Source organism: Ailuropoda melanoleuca, chromosome 2, assembly GCF_002007445.2.
Source record: "Ailuropoda melanoleuca isolate Jingjing chromosome 2, ASM200744v2, whole genome shotgun sequence".
NCBI classification, from domain to species: Eukaryota; Metazoa; Chordata; class Mammalia; order Carnivora; family Ursidae; genus Ailuropoda; species Ailuropoda melanoleuca.
In genome coordinates this window covers 450,307-471,039 of record NC_048219.1, presented here as the reverse complement: position 1 = coordinate 471,039, position 20,733 = coordinate 450,307, and the positions used below count along the sequence as shown (strand labels likewise).

The window sequence follows — 20,733 nt, the reverse complement described above, 5'->3', positions numbered from 1 at the left end:
TCCCAGGCTTCAGCTGAGACTGAAGCACTTTAACTTTGGCGTGCATCTTGCCACTTGTTCTTTGCCTGGCTCTGTCCCTGGCCTGGAGTGCATCAAGGCACCTGGCCTGGTGACATTACCTGACGCGTATGTCCAGGGTACAGCAAAGGAGCATGCTCCTCTGCAGGGCCAATCAGGAAGTAACACATTAGCATCTCCGTGATCCATGGAATTGGAACAGGAAAGCCGAGGGGGTTTTCAGGTGTGGGTGGAACTCCGGCCCGCTTCACACTTTTTGAGTATCTTCCAGACATCACCACTTGAGATAGAGCGCGCTGTCACAGAGCCTGTCCCCCCGACCCCGCTCCGGGAAGTTGTCGGAGTGCCCACTGCGGGCCTGCTTGGTGTTAGAATACCCTGGGCAAGCTGAAACTGCATGCAAGGGTGCTTTTTTTTTTTTCCTCCAGATTTTATTTATTTATTTGAGAGCGGATGAGCACGAGCTGGGGGTGGGAGAGGACAAAGGGAGAGGGAGAAGCGGGCTTCCCGCTGAGCAGGGAGCCTGACACGGCGCTCCATCCCAGGACCCTGGGATCACAACCTGAGCCGAAGGCAGACGCTTAACCAACTGAGCCACCCACATGCCCCAAGGATGCGTTTTGAAAAGGGGTTTGCTTCTGTTGGCAAAATGACCTAGACGCTTCTGTTTCTCTTTTCACAGAGTGACCAGCAGCTGGACTGTGCCTTGGACTTAATGAGGCGCCTGCCTCCACAGCAAATCGAGAAGAACCTCAGCGACCTGATCGACCTGGTATGAGCTTTGTTCATAGGGTTTCACTTGGGCTGTGGCTCATACTTGGTTGCCTCTGTGTGCTTTTTTCCACACGGAGTTCCAAACCCAGAAGAAACCTTCCTCACCACCACCACCACCACCACCACCACCACCGAGTTCTGGGAGTCCTCCCTGCGGTTGTCTCCCAGAGCCAGCTGGGTTGATAAAGCCTAAGATGGGAGCTCACAAGTTGATCACAATCTGTCCCCTTGCCCCAGCTGCATGTTTTCAGTTTCTAGAAGCTTGCATTTCAGCACGGGGAGGAAGAGGCCACACACACCCAGCGGGCATTCAGCAGTGCCTGGTGCTAGGCTCCTTTTGTTTCTTTGCTGCTGTGCAGGTTCCTCCAGGCAAGACAACACAAAATCTACCCTATAGAATACTTGAGGGGCTTCACCTGCACTTTGACCGGTACAGAACACCAAAGTCAGCAAAGAGCTCATCACATCTGTTTTTTAAATATCTGTATATTTTTAAATTCAGAATGATTTATCTCAGATTGATGCCTCAGATTAATATTATTTGAAATGCCTCAAAATATTTAAAATCCATTAAGCTCTGGAAAATTCTGAAAAGAAGTAAGATAAACTAGAATCAGGCTCCAAGAGGCCAACTGAGTTACTAGCTTCTTTGGCCATTGCATTCTGGCTCGAGTGCCACGTCCTCTGTTGTGGTCGCTGTACCCCCTGTCTCCTGGGATGTGATGGTCCACTGCCAACTGTGGCCCATCAACGAGGTGTCTTTTACGATAATGATTTGAAAATGTGTCCATGTGCTGTAGCGATGCCTTATTCCACCATCTGAATTCAGAGCGATGGTACTAGGAGAAGCATTCTTGCAGGAGTCTCGTGTCATTCACAGAGAGGACTTCGCAGCAGTCCTCGGCCCCTCGTCGCCACTGTGCACGTGCTTATAGGCACCCGCGGTCCCCGTCGGGAGGCCGCTGGATTGGGGAGGGTGGTGAACGCACTAGTCTGTCCTGGTGACATTCCCACAAGTGAGAAGGAGGGGGAGGTTTCTTGAGGTCAGGGGCCCTGATGAGAAAGGCAGCCACAGGCCCTTGGGATGGAAAGGAGGAAGGTGGACTTAAAGACGTGATGGGTCCCGGCTGACACAGACGTGTGAGGTGAGTGTGAAAGGAGAGAGGGTAGAATTGCGAGGCACACAAGCCTTTAAATGTGCGGAGCGGGGTCAGAACCCAGAGGCAGGGAGGTGCCATCAGCCCCAGCGGTGGACTGAGTGCCTGCAGGCCCCTGTGGTGAGGCCCCGTCTGGAGGGCAGTGGGCTCTCTGCTGCAGGCCCCTGTGGTGAGGCCCCGTCTGGAGGGCAGTGGGCTCTGCTCCAGCTGCTCGCTGTTGCCCTGTGGGAGGACGATCCTCTGTGACTTGTTTTCACACTTTTCTAGAGAAGCCGTACATTTGGAGTTTGTGAGACCTGGTTTTTCAGCATCGGCCCAAACGCGGGATGGGTTAGATCTGGTTTTGGACAGCATGTGAGTTGGGGAGAGGGGCGGGTTAGGCAGGGGGAGGGAGGGTGTTTAGCAAAAGCAGTCTTTGCTGGGAAATCATGAAGTATGCAGTTGGACAGTTGCAAGGGGTCCTCGCAGGTCAGAAGGAGGGCTGAACTTGAGGCGGTGGTTATTGTCACCATCCCCCACTCACTGAGCCTGCTGCGCACCGCGGTTCGCTTGCTTGGCCTGATCTGACTCCCAGCCCTACAAGGCAGCAGCCTGGGGAGTGCCGTATTGCTTCGCATTTCTCTTGGTCGGAGATTTTTGCTTGATTATATGTGGCAGAGGTGGGCAAAGGCTGAAGGTATGATCCGCTCCCTAATTGGGTCAGCGGCAGAGGCTGCTTTGTCTTTAGACTCAGCATGAAAGCACGCTTGGCTGAGTTTAAACCTGGCGTGCCAGTTTAGCTATTACAGTATTTTAGAAATCAACCAGAGAAGAAATGATGAGCGAATTTTTCTCAGTAGACCCTTCTTGGTGTTCGACAGGCTGTTGTGTTCTTATGGCAACAGCAGTGTGTTTTCTCTGCGATCCCCCCGTCACTGTCTCTCTCGGTGATGGGCACAGGGCTGCTTTTACGGGAACTGGTCAGCTGCTTCCTCTGCTGGGGCTGGGGCTTGGCAGGAAAACTGCAGCACTGACAGGGAGTGAAGGAGAACCTTGGGAGCTGTCTGTCACCTCAGCCGTACACCAGGTGCCCCCCCCCAAGGTCGGCCCTGGCATGCAGTTTGCAGGAGGCCCCTTGGACCCTCGTCGAAGTACCACACTGGTCCTGTCCCTGAGAGGGGATGTGCTGTGGGGCCTCCCATGGGTTACCGTCAGAACACATTGCTTTCCTCCTTGTGACTTTGTCTCCTGCAGAACTTGGCTGGAGACGGGGATGGAGGCAGACCTGGGTTGCGGGTTTGACAGCTGACAGTCGTCGAACCCCTGCTGTGTGCCCGGTACTGAGCTGGATGCTGTGGTTTGTGTTAGTGCTTCCGTTGGTGTTCACAATCCCCCTTGAATGTACATCGGGTCACTTCACCCCTTTTGGATGATTTTGACTCCGAGGAAGAAGCCAAGCAGCACCAGGAGTCCCAGTTCCTTCTGAGGGGGTACCTCTGCTGGGCCCTTTTGCGTGAATCCATCACACCCAGAACAACAGATCAAATGTGGTGTGTCTTCTTGATGTGTCCGTCTGAACTGTTAGGGAGCAACATGTTAAATAATTCATTAGTAATCTAAAATACTAAAACATCTGTTTTATGGAGAATAATTGAGCGTTCCTGTAATTAAAAACAACAGCAGCACTAGAGACCTGAAAGACGGCCCCTCCTTAGAGCCAGGCCACATGGGATTAGCAGTTCATTTTTGTCCATTGCCCCATGGGTGGGGGGGCTGCTGGAGAGGCGCCGACTGCCTCTCACCAGGTTGTGTGGAGGCCAGCCCTGGGCCCCGTCTACCTCCTGAGGCTGAACAGGAGGCCATAATAGATTCCCATCAACCAGAATGGGCTGGGGAATCGGGTGTTCTCATTAATTTTTTAATTTGAACTATGATGAATGTCAGAATGGAAATGGAGCACGGCTTTTCACCGAATTAGGATCTGGTAAAGCACACCTCGTTAAAACTATACTGACATGCTTCAAAAGCACTTTTTGATTAATGGCCTTGCTTCCAAGGTCCTTGCTCTGCACTGTAGTGTATGAGGGGTATTTGGGCTGCTTTTGTACAAGGTCCTATGACCAGTCCTAGAAATTACTTCTATCAGTGTTTTCCTTTCGTTGCTGCTATTTTTCTTCTCTTTGCCCTGGGAATGCTGGTGGGGTGGGGGGTTTGTTTTGTTTTTAACTGGGTCTGCAGAATTCCTTCTTTCTTTTAAGAGTTGGTCCATGCTGAGTGTACCGCTGTGTCTCTGAAGTTCACTTGCAGTTGTATTTCTTCCCAGAGCTGTGATTGCAGAAAACTCACACTATTCTGGGTCTATCTAGAAGCAGTGGGTCCAGGCCTTTGTTTCACATAATCTGGGATCAGTCAGATGTTTTCAGAGCAGCAAATGCACTGCTCGGTGCAAATTGCAGTCATTCCTCCCATGCTCACCTGCCTAAAATAATGAAAGGGAGGTAGTTGTTTTCAAGAAAAGTCTCCAATTTTAAGCCTGACAAGAATGTTAGGATTTGCCAGCATTCTCCATGAAGGGAATGGCCACGCTTAGATGTTGGAGCCAGGAAACCGTAGGGGAATTTATCCGGTCCACCAGCAGTCCGGTTATGAAAAGTCGTATGAAAGAGAAATGTGGTGTGCCCTTGGCGGCCAGGCCAGGGCAGCCTAATTTATCATGCCAGATGAGCTTTCCTTCTTCTCTTTTTTTTCTAGCATCAGAGCTTTTGCTGCCTCGGGATTATGGTGCATGCTGGGATTGGTGGGAAGTGACCTTCCTTTGCGGATGGCTAGGACATCATTTTATTACATATTAATCCCATTGTACTAGAGTGAAGCCAGCCGAAATCCATTGTTAAGCCATTTCAAAAATACCCACTCGTCCATGTGGGCCAAGAATCATATGATGTTTAGATGCTCCCTTGGCTTCCTACACTTTGACCTTCTACAGCTTTACTCTGTACACTGGCAGTAATAGCCGAAACTTGGCTGGGGTGTAGTTTGAGCCCTGAGCTGAGGAAGGAGTTTGTTTCTGCAAATTGGCACCCAGCAGGCCATCTGTCCTTTGCCCTTTTTTAAGAGCAGACCAAAAATAGCCCTAAATCTGTTTAACCAGTCAGGAGAGTCTTTGCCTGCAAACATTAGTCGTTTCATTTTTAATTCCTTCTCTCTTCTGTGCTGTAGCCACCCAAACGTCCAGCTCGTGGGTGTCCCCAGGTGTTACTCAAGCCCGGGGGAGAGCATCAGCTGGGAACGCCCCTGAGCCATCCTGGCCAGGCCTGTGGGTTAGAGGTGGAAGAGACCGGGGAGCTGTTAGAGGTGCTTCGGCAGGGGAGCTGAGAGCGTGGTCGGTCTCCGTAGCAGCATATCCCTCTTCGTAGCAGCCGGAATTGCCCTCCAGAAATAGGAAGGCATGCGGAGTTTTGCCCTGCCGGGCTCTGCAGAACCTGTATTGTGAATGGCTTTCAGAAATCGTCCACCTCTCAACAGCGTGAGGGCTGCCAGGAGCATGCGAGTCTTCAGGCCGGACGGGTCACAAGGCTGGGGTGCAGGGGGTGTACTTAGGCACTGGGGGCCCGGCAGATGAGCTTGAAGTCTCCAAGAACCTGCAGTCCATGAAGCAGCTGGGGGAGCCAAGCTCCACACCTTTGTGATTGCTGAAATGAAGGCTAATATCATATTTAACAGTTCATTAATATTGTTATCTGTCTGATTTCTGCTAAGCATTGCTACTCAGTTTTTCAGTCTTTAATAGCAGAACCAACGAGTTTTGGAAATTATTCTCCCAGTGGTAGCTGTGTGGAATGAAGCACCAAACCCCGCTCTGTCCCCAGGTGATGAAGGCGTGCTGGGCGTGGGGACCCAGGGTCCTGCAGCCATGAAGATCCAGTTTATCTGTGCTCGGCAGTGAGGAGGCTTGTGTTTTCTTTCTTTCTTGCTTGCTTGCTTTTTTTTTTTTTTTTTTTAAGGTTTTTTNTTTATTTATTTATTTGACAGAGAGACAGCCAGCGAGAGAGGGAACACAAGCAGGGGGAGTGGGAGAGGAAGAAGCAGGCTCCTTGCTGAGCAGGGAGCCCGATGCAGGGACTTGATCCCAGAACCCTGGGATCACTCCTGGAGCTGAAGGCAGAAGCCTAACAACTGAGCCACCCAGGCGTCCCAGGCTTGTGTTTTCTTCCTGCCTGACTTGCCACTTACCTTCACCATTTAAAAGTAATCTCACATCAGCATTTTTTCCTCCTTTGTTTCAGAGGCAACATTTAAAAGGTCTTCTTTCTAAAGGGGTCTTAGCTTAAGTGGGTGAAAACTTAATGGAGTCAAGCCCACATTTCCTGAGCACCCCTTCTGAGTGAGGCACTGTGCTCAGCCCTGAGAAGAAATGCAGCCTTTATTCCTTGGCTCTCCTTCCACAGGAGAAAATGCCAGGATCCTAAAACTTGACCCCTGGTGAGAATGACCTTGGCTGGCTTCTCAGACCATTGGTCTTCACCGGTTCATCAGCTCCGAGGAGGGCTGTCAAAAGTTACTCTTTCTTCAAGAATTTCACCTCCGCTGTTGGTCAAATACTCTTCCAGGTGCCGGTGATACGGGATGAAAGGCCCGGCTCCATAGAGCTGGCATTTAGTGGAGAATTTCGGGAGGACTTCTGGAAGAAGGAAGACTTGGCTGTGGCCCGCTTGGCGCTCCGTGTCTACCAAGCAGATACCCAGCCGGCACATTTGTTTGTCTTTACTTTTGAGTAAAGGTGGTCCAGGCTCTTTCATGGCTATGCCTAGCCAGCAGTGAGTGTCTGCCCTCCCTCCTGACTCTCTGCTGGCCACCTTTCAGCTGGCCTCTCCCTCTGTTCTTCAGGTCCTTCCCCCAGACCATCCCTGACAGTTGAGCAGATACACATCTTTGGAGTTTGGGGGGCAAATCCCAAAGTGGCTGCCTGGAGTAGAGAATTTTATGTTTCTTCTCTTTAAATAATTACATTCCAGTCTGTAACATGCCCACATGTAAGACATTTTAATACAAAAAGAATGTTTTCTGCACTGAAGCCTTAAGTTGTGTTGAGGCTCAGGGAAGTTGGCCTTTTCCAGCCTGGGGCTTGGCGAGTGGGCCTCCCAGCTGGGCGTCTTCTTCCCCCTGCTGGGCACCCACGAGCTGAGCTACGGGTCAGGGGCTCCCCACTGACACACCACGGACGCATGGGCTGGGGCTGGTGCGTGGTGGTTTTGGAGCCCTATACCAGACGCCATCCTCTGGTACCGAGGGAGGTTCCCTGCTGGTCTATGTCAAGGGTGGGGGGAGTTGGCCTCCGGCTTCCGTTCATCCTCGGGTCTGCCCAGGGTCTGCCGGGAAGTTTTCTCTCCGAGGCCGGATATTGTCTCTGGAGCAGGAGAAGGAGAATGGATGGAATAATTGGTAATTATGCAAAAGTCCCTGCACAGTCTCTGTTGCACTGATGTTTCTGAGCTTATCCCGAGCTTCCCTACAGGCGACACTGAGCTGCAGTTCCCATTTTACAAGGGGAAAAGCATTCCAGCCCAGGGCCTCCAGCAGTATTTTAATGAACTCCATTCCTTGGAAAGCTGTGGTGAGCCTTTTCATGCAAGCGTTTTTTTGCTCTTTGAATGGACTGCAGCTGTGGGGACTAAAAGCTAGGGAGGGGAGAAAGCAGCCCCTGAACTGAGGTGCTGAACTGGCTCCTTGTTCCCCGCCCAGGGCTGCCTCTCCAGAGCGAGATGGCCTTCCATGACCCCAGCGTGTTGCAGAGGCGAGGACCCTGCCACCTAATGATGGGGCCTCCGATTTGTGTCAAGGTGACAGCTAGGTAGCCCTTGTAAACGAGGACAGAAGGGCGCGATTGACTTGGAAGGGAAAGTGGGACTCCCTGGGGTGCCCTCCCCTGACCTGCTCTCTCTTAGATGTGCCTGGGAAGTTATTTGAAATTCTGATGAGTTCTCTTATACACAGAAGAATGGGCCCTCATTTGATCCAATTAAGAATGAGATGGATTGCCTCCTGAGCAGGCAGCCCAGACAATTAAAACTTGAAGCCAAGTGAATGAGGGAGAAAAGTACAGGGGCCGTTTGCTTTCCTTTGTGCGCATGTGTTCCTTGGGGAGCAGGACTGTTTCCAGGAGACCGGAATGACGCGTCCGCTGGTCCTGAGCAGTTCTAGAGCAGTAACGGAGATGACTGATTATGGCCAGGGGCTCGAAATTCTCCAAAACTAGGTTATGTGAAAGCAGTCTCCTGTCCCCGTAGCTGTCGACCACCCGGTTCACTTTTGTTGTTTTTCAGAGGAAATGATCAAGTTCTAAATAGAGATTTTGTGTTTGGGCTCAGATTTAGAATCTGACTCTCCCCTCTGTTCATTCTTCCTAAAGTCATTTTCAGTGAATGACATGGAAAAATAGCTCTAATGGAGACCCATCAGATGTTGAAACACTGATATATACAGGCCGCATTATTATACATTTGATCTGTCACCTGGTTTAATCTTCTCAGCCACTCTGTAAGGTGAGCTGGCGACTCCCCTTTTATAGCCAAGGATGGCGAGGATATCCCATACCAGATGTGGGACCCAGGGGTGGCGAGGATGTCCCATACCGGATGTGGGACCCAGGGGTGGCGAGGATGTCCCATACCGGATGTGGGACCCAGGGGTGGCAAGGATGTCCCATACCGGATGTGGGACCCAGGGGTGGCGAGGATGTCCCATACCGGATGTGGGACCCAGGGGTGGCGAGGATGTCCCATACCGGATGTGGGACCCAGGGGAAAGTTGAGCTCAGCTGTTGATTCAGCGTGTCGTCCACTGGATTGCGGTCTCAAAGATGAAATGTGATAGTATGTCATTTCTTGTATGTCCTGCTAGAATTCTCTTTTCAGGTGAAACTATAAAAGAGATTTGTGATGAGGCGGGCTAGTGGCCATGGAACTTGTAAGTGCTTCAGGAGAAAAGCCTCTGTAAACTTCTCTTCCTTGCCTCTTCCGGTTTGGTTTCTGCTTGGCCCGGCTGTTGGGAGCTGTGGACTCAATGGGAATGGTGGTGCGGAGGTGAAGCCATCAGTAACTGTCGTCCAGCACACACATGCACACGCACACACACTGTGCCTTGTGTGTGTGTGTGTTTGGGCAGGGGGTGCGCTTTAGAAAAGAGTTTTGTTCAAACACAAGTAGTAAGCCACTATTGCTCTTTCAGTTAATAAAGTAAATCTAGAAGTTTTAGGAGAAGCAAGTTCTTGCACTGCAAGAGCTAAAGGGATGGGTCAGGAAGGTGACTACCTTTAAATCAAATGTACCGGCATCAGCACACAACCCAGCATAAGGCACTTGGAATCTATAAGGCACCTGGGGTGGAAGGACAAGATCCCGTTGGCGTTGGCGGCAGCAGGACAGCGGGAGCAGCTGGGCATGGGCTCCCTGGGCGGCAGGCGGGCCATGTGTGACGGCCGCCGCGGAGCTCAGACCCAGGGGCAGAAGTGAGTGGAGTCGGCCCGCTCAGCACCAGGCCCCGTCCCATAGGCACTTAGGATGTATTATAAGTGACATTCGTGTTTCACTGGGAAGAAACAAAGGATTATTCAGTCAGATTGCTGAAACAACTAAAAACGTTAAGGGCGGACAAGCTGAGTATCTCTTGCTGGGCACGTGCTCATCCCGCTCACGGGCTCACAGAAAGCAGACAGGCTAGAAGCAGGAGGGAAGCCTCAGCGGTGTTTGGGGCAGAGATGGGGGAGGCCTCGGTCCTGAGGCATAGAGGCTAACACCGAAAGGATGGCCTATGACCACATGCACTTTTAACCTAAAAGCTGAAATAAAATTAAATGAAAAGGCTGAGAACAAACTCTGAAAAGTATTTGCCACTTATGACAAAGAAGGTTCCTGCCTAAATCTTAAGAAAGTGCCTTCTGAGGCTGTCACTGTTGTACCCACCAGACTGAAGCAGCAGCAGGGGCCTGGGTATTTTGGCCAAGGTTGCCAGGTGGCTGTGGTGCAGCCAAGCTTTGGACCCAGGCAGTCTGACTCCATGATTCCCGGCCGCTGTGTGCGGATGGTCCACTAATAAGAAAAGTGGGAATACTTTGTTAGGACGGGAAGCCAGGTACACAGGTGAGTCACAGAGGGAGCAGTGCACATGTCTCGGACACATCCTCTGTGTCCTTCTCTGTGGGGTGCCAAATGAAACAGGATAGCATGGCTGGAAAAGTGGCCTTCACGGATGACTTGGCTTTCTGCTCAGTGGATGGATTGAGTTTCTTCCTGGATGCAACCTGCCTGTTGCCTGTCATGAAATTGGTCGGCTCACCTTGGTTGAGCCTCTTGAGGAACAAAGACTGTGAACAACGGGGGAAACATGGCCCGCTCTGCCATCTAGGAGCTTCACCGTCCATGGTGCCTCATTAAAGGTTCTGAGAAGTCCTGCAGTTAAAAACAACATTTCCTTGAACCTAGCATTTTTCTAACTCACTTTCATGGAATCCACTTTGGAAAACATTGGTTTCCTAGAAAGGTATATAACCTGAATATCAAATGACCTGGATTCTAGACCCTTTTTGGCAATGGCCATAAGTATGATGTTAGCCAAGTTTACCACTTTTTTTAACTGTTAAAGTGGCATAGAGGGAACACAGCTTTCCTTGTGGTTTCTTCAAATAGCTGCTCCAGAGAACTTCTAGCTGCTTCGGTGGTGCAGGAAATGGGAGGGCGGGAGGAAAGCACTGTGTACATGAAGTGAGGGACCCTGGGTTGTAGCGTTGGGTCTGCTGCTAACTTCTTTGTGATCGGCAGGTCTCTCTGGGTCTCGTCTCCTCTGTGAAGTGAGGGCCAGATGGTCGCAATCTCAGAACTTGAGTCCCATTGCCTAGAACTGAAAGATTGTCACCGTGGATACCGTTGTGTTGATGTCACTACTTTCAGGATCCCCTTTTGCTGGCAGAAGTGGCACTGATTTCTGTCAGGTCTATGACCGAATAACCTACCGTGTATGGTGAAAATGTAGCGAGAGCCGAGCAAATGGGGCCTCTGGCCGATGCCCCCGGGGTTGGGCTCCCTTGCCCCTGCAGCTCACTTCGTGGGTGGAGCGAGGCTGGCTGGGACTTGAATCCCGTTCGGTCATCTTCCAGCTTTGAGAGCCCTGGCAGGTCTCTTCACTTCCCAGGGTTTGCTCCAGCATACGAGGTGGGGGTAAGAAAATCCCATTCCTGGAGCACTTGGGAGGGTTTGTGGATGTATGTCACATGCCTACGTGCATGACAGACAGGTGCTTAATATATGCTTGCGGATTCCTTTATTACCTTTGCTGGCTTTCCGGGACCTGTTGCTAACCCCTGGGTCTGGCAGCCTTCCCGTGTTTGCACAGGTGGACCATCCCAGTCCTGACTTTCACGGGGGTTAGAACCCAGTGCACCATTGCAGGGCTTGGTGTATTTAACCTGGCAGGGCGGAGGAGAGAAGGCCCTCCAGTGAGGCATTTGAGACAGTCCTGAGAACCATTCCACTGCCTTCCGTGAACCCTGACAGTGGGCATGCATCTGACAGGATGGAAAGCAGGGAGATGCAGGGAGATGCCATTGCCCTCGATCCCAGGGCCAGCAGAGGCGGTCAGAGACCAGTGTCGTGGCCAGGAAGGATAGCTGTCATTCCGCAGAGTGGGATGATGTAGTGTCCTGCCTCCCATAGCGTCCTGGCAGAGGGGGGCTGCTGGCCCGTGTGAGTCTTCCCCGCACCTCGCCCTGGGGGCTTTGGTGGACACTCTGCTCCTTGCTTCAGCTCCCTGAATTCATTTCTTCTTTGGAAGCCCTGGTGGGGAGGCTAAACAAAGTGGCTGCATGGTGGGATTTGGGGCGGGGGGGGAGTGTGATCTGTCCAAGGACTGGGCGGCAGATTCCACAGCCTCCCCGCTCACTCGAGCTCGTCGCCTTTGCTTCAGCCATCCACAGGTGCCACACAGGATGGACCACCTGGGACCCTCAAGCACCCCCCACACCCCCCTCCGTGGTCCAGTTTCCTGCTCTCTGTGCCTCCACCTCCTTCCATCCCATCAGGATTGCTGCTCTCTTGTCCCGGCCTGAACCCCCATCTCTAATCTCCCCCCTGTCCACACTGCCAGCATGAGCCTCAGGCACCCCCTCCCCAGCTCGAGAACCAGCCCCCAAGTCCATGTCTGTGGCTCCTCTGCAGTTACCCAGCAGTGGGCCTCCCCGTTCATGGCTCTCCCCCTTCAGCCTCTCCCGAGTCTGTTTCTCTTGGTGGGGAGGTTACTTTAGCACCTCACCTGCTACTGCCTGTTCCTGCCCCGATGCAGAAATATGCCTGTGAGGGGCCGCCAGCCACGGTGTGATGTTTGGGCTGGGCTTGCAGCACAGTGCCCGTTTATTTTGTACATTTCCTTGGACACAGGCCGATTATTTAATGATCTCCCCCCTCCCCATATACCCTTTCTGTGTAAGGTACAGAAGCCTGTTTTAGTATGCTTGGAGATGGAGCGCCTGTGAAATTCTTGGCTGGGAAGTTTTAGGGACCTGTGAGTCTGACACTGGGAGCCTGATAGGGGTGAGCACCTGGAAACTGGAAGGCCCAGCCGAGCCAGGCTCTCGTCTTCACCATGTCTGAGCTGGGTGACTTCTGAGCCATGGCTGCTTCACCTTGGGGGTGGGCCTGATGTCACTGCCCTTGAAAACTAGAGATGGTGTGTGTGAAGCTTCTAGCATGGTACCTGACTTCGAGTAAGTGGCTGTCTGCAGGGAGTTCTGGAAATGAATGAAAACTCTGCTGGTGGCCTGGTTTTTAGCTGATAACTGTCAACTGCCAGAGACTTTTCTTGACCCTTCACATATTCAGTTTCTTTAAAGCGCATACCACATCTTACAGATGAGGAAACAGAAAGGCCTCATAAGTTGGTCAGAGCCTCACAGCTCATTACTAAGTAGCAAGGTCGGGATCAACCCCAGGTCCCCCGGACTCAGATGCCCGGCTTCCTCCCGCCATGCTGTGTGTGCTCGCCACTTCTCCAGGAATAGCTACTTCCTTGTTGCTGCAGGTCCCCAGCCCATGGTGGGCTCTGAGTGCAGGTATCGTCACAGTAATTAGCACCCGCGAGAAGAGAAGTTATTCAGTCTTCGCAGAGTGGAACTTTCCCCTTCCCACATTGAAAGGAGGGCGTCTTCTAGCCTTCCATTGTTAGAGATGAAATGCTGGTGGAGGCAGCCGTGGTGGTGATCACGTGACCCCAGGTCTGCATGCCGTCACCAAATAGCACCACTGCCCGGTCGCTTTCTGTTAGGAGGGTGGGAACGGGTGCCTTCTAGCCCCCCATAGGCTTCCTGTTACTTGCATTAAGGAGTCAGGGCTCTAGAAAAGGTGCAGGGGTGAAGAATGATTCCACCCTCCTTTTTTGGGTCACTGGCCCTCATCAGGCAGGACACTTTTTATTCATTAGTCAGGCGGTTTGCAGTTGCCGCATTGCCACATCTGTTGCTGCCTTCCTGGGCCTGTTGCGCTCACAATTAAGGCTCATTAGAGACCCTGTCAATCACAACAGGCACAGAACCTGCCTTTGAGAGGCCTCGTGAAGGGGCTGTCCCTGTGCCCTCCCCTCTGCAAAGGATCACCGACCAGATTCTGGAGAACAGGGAAGGACAGCGCTTGTAAAACTCCAGACTCTCGGGTCCTGGGGGGCCTGTTACCTCGTGTGTAATTGAAACCTTCATGCCAGGACCAGAATTGATGTTACAGATGGTGCTGGTAGGAGTTGTGTCAGATGGAGGCTTTGGAATAAGTATCTGACAGCAGGCCACTCGAGGAGAGATTCGGGGCCAAATACAGAAGAGATTTAATTATCGTTAATCTCTCTCTCTCCTCTTTCTGGAATGTGTAGGCACACTTAATTACTACTGACTGGAAGCTAAAATAACAGTCTGGGTTCAGAACGAAACCCTTTAGGAGATTTGCCCCAGGCTGGAAATGATTATTCTTCCTACAAGGATTTCCCCCTCGTCCTGACCATGCCGAATGTAAGGAGGGAGTAAGGGATGGTCGTCGGGTGCTGGAAAGTCGCTCACTGCCCCTTCCCCAGCATTTTCACGCCTTGTTCCATTCGCCTTCCCACTTTGAACTCTGCCTGCCGGGGAGTCCCACCTCCAGGCTGCCTCACTCAGCGGGGCCTGGCGAAAGAGCTGCCTCCGGATTCTGCACCGTTGGCGCCGAGGGGCCCTCTGGCTCCAAAGCACCTGTGGAATGTCCTGGTGCTCGTCTGCATCCCCATGGTGCACATGGTGCCTGGCCGCATCGTTGATGAGCCCGCCAGTAACCCCCCACCCCCCACCGTCCCAGACTCCGAGAGGGAGGGCTCTCCGTCTCTACCTTCCAAGCCGTGTAGTCTGAGGAGGGAGAGGAAAGAGGGCAGAGAGGCCTTGAGAAGCTGAAACGTAACTCAGGAGGCTCAGCCCCATGGGGTCAGTGCTGCTGACCTGCTGATCTGCTAGGGTTTCCCAAAGGTCCTGTGCCCTGTGTTGTTGAATCTTTGTACATGCTGTCGCCTTTTCTGGGAACACTTCTCCACACCAGCTCTGCTGATCTTGCAGACCTCTGCTCGGGCCTCACTCCCCCACCCTGTCCCTTGGTCACCGCAGCCGTGGTACCCCACTCTACTCTCGGCTGGATTAATTATGTGACTCTCACTGCCCACTAAGCTCTCTGATGGCAGGGATCTTGCCTGCTCTGTTGAGCTTCGTATCCCCAGTGTTGGCACAAATGGACACCCAGGGAAGGCGCGCTCAGGCCCCCATGAGTGCTAGAGCTAGAGCCTACGCTCACGCACTGGGTCAGAGTGGTGAGTAAGGTAGTGTCTGACGAGCCCCCCGTCATGCGGGAGCCAGATATCTAGATGGACGTCATACAAGGATTCCAGTGGAGAGGAGCACAGAGCTGTGGAAGCGGCGTGAGGGGCACCAAGCCCACCCTTGTGGTGGGTTTCAGGGAAAGCTCCTTGGAGTAGGCGAAGCCTGAGACAGAGTGATAGGAAGGGAGCTAGCTGGACAAAGAGTAGGAGCATGTGTTTCTCCTCTGATTAGGACCTGTGAGTTGATGCCTGGTAAGCCCTGGCCAATGGCTCAAGCCTCACGAGCCCCTTGCCCAAAAGCAGGTGATGATCAGCTGTTAGCTGCCACTCAGACTTTCTAGCTGCGTAACGGAAGAGACAGCGATTGATTATTTGCGATTTTAAGATTAGAGCTAGGAAACGTGCCTCTTCCCAAAATTGCTCCTCGAGCCTGCCTGCCTGCCTTTGGAAGAGCCCCGAACAGTTCAGTACCACCCGCCTTTGTCTTGTCTGATCTCACAGGGACCTCAGGCTTTCCAAATCAGATCTTTCAGGCGCTCTGTCACCTGGTGTCTCCCTCACAGCTCCGGCTGGTAACAAGTGCTGCTCCCGGAGGAACCCGGAATAGGCTCCAGCTTCCTGGTTTGCCTGAGCTCTTAAGCTCTTAGGTTTTGGCAGAGAAAGGGGGCGCAGAGGCTCTGCCTTTGTTTCTGATCCTTGTTACCTTTCTTAGATTTAGGAACTTCTCGTAACTTCCGGGGGGTACAGGGTGTCCTCCAAAGTAGAGCTAAAGCACCTGTTTAAGAAGGCTGTGCCGCAGTGCTGCATTGTCATCACGATGTCCCAGGAAGGAGAGTTGAGACGTGGGGTGTTGGTTGTGTGGGGAAAACCACCACCTCCTCCTTCGCCGCTTGGGAGTCAAATAGGCAGATGTCCCCGCCCCCCGATGGAGCTGGGGGATGTCATCTTTCTATTTTATTACAGATCCTCTGTCCACGTGCGGCATATTTAAGTCCATGAGAAATGCTTATGAAGGTGCCGTAGACGTGCGAACAAATGCAGTCCCTAGGTATGAGGGTCTTACTAGTTTTCCCTGGAATTCTGTTTCTGCCTTAAAACACCTTGACAGAAGAGCTTTCCTGCGTGCTGTGGGAAGTGCCCTTAGGAAGGAGCAGGTCCAGCCTGCCTCCTCCCAGACCAGGGCATCGTCCTCTGTTGCTCTAAGGCACGGATCCCCAGAACTGCTGAAAAGGTGGCCGGGGACCAGACCGGGGTTTCACACTCTGAGAGTGTCAAGCAGAATGCGAACTTGTTGGTCACCCCGTTGGTTTTTCCATTCCGGAGACCCGGGGAAAATCGGCCAGTGCTCCACAGGCTTTGCAAATCTTTCCCTAATTAAGGGCCGCCCAGCTGTGTGCCCGGCTCCTTTGCCTCAGATCTCTGTCCTTTTGTGTTTGTGTTTAAAACTCCGTCTTTCCAAAAAGTTTGCCACTCAGCAAGTCTTCTTGCAAGCCCCCATTTTTGTTTGGGGGAAGTTTTTTTCCTCTGGTTTCTGTTCTGCCTGTGAACGGGAAGTTCAGGTCTCTTCGGGGTCATTCGGGCAGGTGCTTTGTGGTCACTTCTGTTAGCCTTGCCGTGTGCATCTGCCACAGCCCTGGGAGGGGGCAGTGGGTGTTCAGGCGTCCAAGCTTTTGTGCTTCTGGACACGTGAGGGAATAGACTTATCGCTTTGTTTTCCTTCTGGGCAAAATGAATAAAAGAGCTTAGTCCTCCCGTGGTTCTGGTCGGTAGGCAGCAGTACTCCAAGATCAGGGAAGTCGTTCTGGAAGACTCTGACTTAGGTCAGGATCAGGTCCAGCTGCAGGAGGCTGGGCTGTCCCAAGGTGAAGAAGGTACAGGGTTCTCCTCCCCTGGAGCTGAGAGGCATAATTCATCAGAAATACACAAAGACGCCTTCCTTGGCCTTACCTTGCCCGAAGTGGGGAGGGTCTGTCTGGCTTCTGCATTTGGGGAATCGTGTGGCATCCTGTTGCTGGTGGACCCCAGGGAGCAGTGTTATAGGTAACGTTTGAGAGCGTTCACTTAGGAGGTCTGAAGAGCATATCTCTAGGTTAGGTCCTGCCTTCTGGTGGATGAGAAACACGAGACAGAAAAGTGAGCTGGACAGAGAGTCTGCTTCCCCAGGCCCTGGGGAGTCCGAAGGCGGTCCCTTCCTAAGAGCCGTGAGGAAGGCGTGCACAGCTTGGCGGGCACCGGCCCTGGGTGAGCAGTGCCTGGGTCACCCTGGAGCACACATCGGGTTCGGGGAGCAGATTCAGAGCACTTGAGAGCAGTGCCCAGCCTGCTTTCCCTGACATTTGAAGTAGGTCTGGAGCCTGGGCCGGGACATGGAGCAGCCCGCGAGTCCTTCAGGGGCCTGGGGGTTCTGACATGTGTCCATCACCAGTCCCTTAAAGAGCCAGTGGTGTGCTAACTGCCGGTGACCAAGTCTCTGGTGAATGAAGGGGACACCAAAGTTGGTGAAGATACATGTCGTGGGCAGTAGGAAAGCCTGGGCTTCCCTTTAGTGAGTAGAATTGGGGTGGGAGGCTCGGCAGGTGGGAGATCACTCCTGGACGAGAGCAGAGAGGGGGTGATGTAAGTTCTGTGTACAAATAGAGAAACTCCTCAAGGACCTGGAATTGGAGCATGGAATTGATGGGCAAAGCCCATGCAGTCAGGGGCCTGTTCCTTCTCCCTTGGGCTGTGTCTGGGTCCTGAGGCCGGGCCCCTCGGGGCGGGCGCAGCTCTTAGCCACTCTTGGATCGCCCACAGTGCCTCGCTCAGTAGATGTTGTGTTTAGTTCTAGGAAGAACGTCCCAAACTTCTGATGAGCGCACCGAGCCACTTCCGGAGCGCCAGAGAAGTACATGGACTGTCTTGAACTGAGAGACTTCGCGGGATCCTAAGGCTCCAACGAACCTTGTTGGTCATCTAGTCTAGTGGCTTTCAGACATTTCTTAAATCGGTGGAGCCCTCTTTCAGGCTAAATCTTACACAAAACTAACAAAACAGAGAGTGGTGGGTGGGCCTTCTTCGCCTGTCACCCTGAGCCCCTCCCTGCACCAGCAGCGCCCCCCCCCCCCCCCCCCCCCCCCCCCCTCCCCTCCCCCCGGGATCGGGGCTCTGAGAGCTTTTACACCGCGGAGAGTCGCACCTTAGGGATGGGTGGAGGTCCATTGCAGAGATGAGGAAACAGCACCATCGCGTGATCTGTCCCTGTTCACTATAGCCCCAGGCTGACAGTGCGCCCCTCCAGTGTGCTCTGTTAATTTATTCTGATGTGGGAAAGCTCTGGTAGCTACCGAACGTGAAGTGGAAGGTAACACCGCCGCGGATCCCGATGCCCAGAGTCACTGCTTACGAACCCAAACTTACATTCTCGGCTGAAAACCCAAATGGGTATTTTTGCATTTGCGTTGAACTTGGAGTTCCCTGGATGTACCTGTGCTCTCTACCTGGGAAATGCTTTCTTGATTCACTGTTGTTTTTTAAGCAACAGCTTTGTGGAGGTAGAATCCACGTACTGTAAAACTCACCCTTTGAAAGTGCGTGTTTCAGTGGTTTTTAGCATATTCAGAGTTGGCAGCTATCCGTGCCCCCCGCCGTGCTCCTGTGACCAGGCGGGCGCCCCGTCTACACCTCAGTCCCACAGGCTCCGCTGTAACTTTGTACCACGCCCGCACTTCACTCTCTCTAACTCGGCTCGATGTTCGCTCCTCACATATCTTGCCTGGACTCCCCTGCTCCTGCTGTCCTCCTGGGGGGCTCTGGGCAGACCCCCTCTTCGTTTCCATAGCATCCAGTACCCCCTCCCCACAGCACATAGTACGTGGGTACGTTGTGTGTGCCCCTCTCTCTCCTCCTTGACTTGGAGCTCCTGGAGGGTGGGAACGGTATCTAACCCCTTGTACAGTTAGGTGCGTTTTTACTTATGGGCCAAAGTGGAGAGGACTTCCTGACCCTGAAGACCCAGCCAATGAAGGGGGCATAAGTGGAGCTGACTTCTCCCCAGTAGAAAGAATTACAGATTTTTTTTTAATTTTTTTGGTCCGTGCATAGTCATTTTCTGTGGATGACTCAGTGACATTAAAACAAAACCTGATGAGACATCCATCCAATGGAAGGAATCCAGTGGGAAACGTTGTGGTCAGCCAGCCAAGATGGTTTTATGCTAAGAGAAGGGAAAAAAGGCCCTGACTTGTTTTGCGTGTGCCTCCCGTAACGTGGCACATCAGTGCTGGCCTCCAGCCCCGCTCAGACACACACACAAGCAGCATGAACAATTCAACTTGAAAGGAACCAGGCGCATGGCTGGAATTTTGGTGGACTGTTAGGGTTGTTTAGAAGTTTGTGGTCTTGAGAGTTTGGGGAGAATACGTGGCGGAAAGAGCCGGAACTCTGGCCTATGACTCAGTGGCTGCGTGGCTCTGAGCCTCTGCAGCTGCCTCACGGGGTCATTGGCCTCCCGGGGTGGCTGTAAAGGATCCCCCCGGTGAACTGCACCGGGGCCTTGGCAGGTGGCAGTGGGATGGCTTTGGTTCGCCTGCCCGCACCCGCTCTGGAAATCTGTCCCTCGGCCAGGACACCCGGGTGAATCTCCAGCACCTTGTCCCCTCTGCCATGGCGAACCCTCCCGGATCAGCAGGAAAGCACCTTTCTGCGTTTCACCGGCGTCGCTCATCCGGCACCTCGCTTCTCATTCAGGTGGCATGTGCCCTTTGTCAGATTTCCCTACCACAGTCTCATTTCGTGGATTTCTGTGCTGGCCCATTCACAGCTTTCAGAAAGGCTTGAACGTGCAGGCTTTAGACATGCGTTTTCTAAAGCCCGAGGCCCAGCCCAGACCTGAATGCACAGTGATGAGGAAGCGGGCTGATCCTTCCTTCACCTGCCACCGTGAGACCTTGCCGCTTTACTCTCAGACGGCTGTGAGGAGGGAGGTTCGCGGGGACCCGATCATGCAGGACCCACTTTTGCCAGGCACTTCTCTCTGCCGCCATCCAGCTGGTGATTCTTCCAGCGGAGATCTTTCCGCTCTGCGTTTGCTTGCCAGGCCGCGTGCTAGAGGTGGCGTGGGCTGCGTGGCCGAGGGCTCAGGCTCTGCCCGTCCTCACCGGCGCCTCAGCCCAGCTGCTTCACCCCTGTGCCTCAGGATCTTGCTCTGTTAACAGGACTCGGCTGGGGTCACAGTAAGGCCGTTACGGCCTGCGGGGCTGCCACGATGGTAAAGGGAGAGCGCATGCAGTAGGCTCAGAAGAGCGCCTCGTGCGCCAGAAGCGCTTTAGAGAACATCTGCCACCACCAGGGTCCCAGCCTATAGAGACGGAAATGAGGCTGGAGGTCCCCTGTCCCATCCCTGAAATCACAGAGCCTTTGTGACAAGATCGTGTCCTAAACGGGTGGTTTCATGGAATTTTCACCGGGTCTTTTTCCCAAAAGATCTAAAGTGAGTTACAAGAATGCAGCCAATGCAGGAATCCCGTAGCAACGAAGCCTGGGGAGGCAAGACCATAGGATGTCCAGCAAGAGGGCCACAGCTCTCTGTCCACGCTTGCCTTTGTGTTGCGGGCCGGCGCCAGCCCCATGGTGTCCGCAGGGTGGTCGTCTGCTCACCTAGGGCTGAGAACTCGAGTCTCCATCTTACGGGGGGCCGGCGGTTGTGGGGCTGCAGCGCCATCCCAGGTCACCGCCGTCACTCTCGGGCGCGCTCACCCTCGCCCCCAGCCAGCCAGCCCCTGGTCCCATCTCCAGGAGAGCCACGGGAGGACATTTTGGGAGCCTGCTTGCCACAGGGTCTGCCTCGGACTTCCGAAGATCAGAACTCTGCCTGAGGGACCCTGTCGGCAGCACCGGGAGCCCTGCCAGCGTTAGGCCCCACCCCTGTCCTGAGGAGAGAGACCCTGTCCCGAATGCGCGA

The 20,733-nt window shown here is 53.2% G+C and overlaps 1 protein-coding gene across 2 annotated transcripts in view; it reads left to right on the top strand.

The window, feature by feature from the left end:
• CAPZB (capping actin protein of muscle Z-line subunit beta) overlaps nucleotides 1-20,733 on the top strand; it is a 133,219-nt gene that overhangs the window by 62,156 nt on the left and 50,330 nt on the right. For both annotated transcript variants that reach the window (XM_034645396.1, XM_034645393.1), the window contains exon 2: nucleotides 701-790. In XM_034645396.1, coding sequence (XP_034501287.1) covers nucleotides 701-790 — 90 coding nt within the window. The remainder of the gene's footprint in view (nucleotides 1-700; nucleotides 791-20,733) is intronic.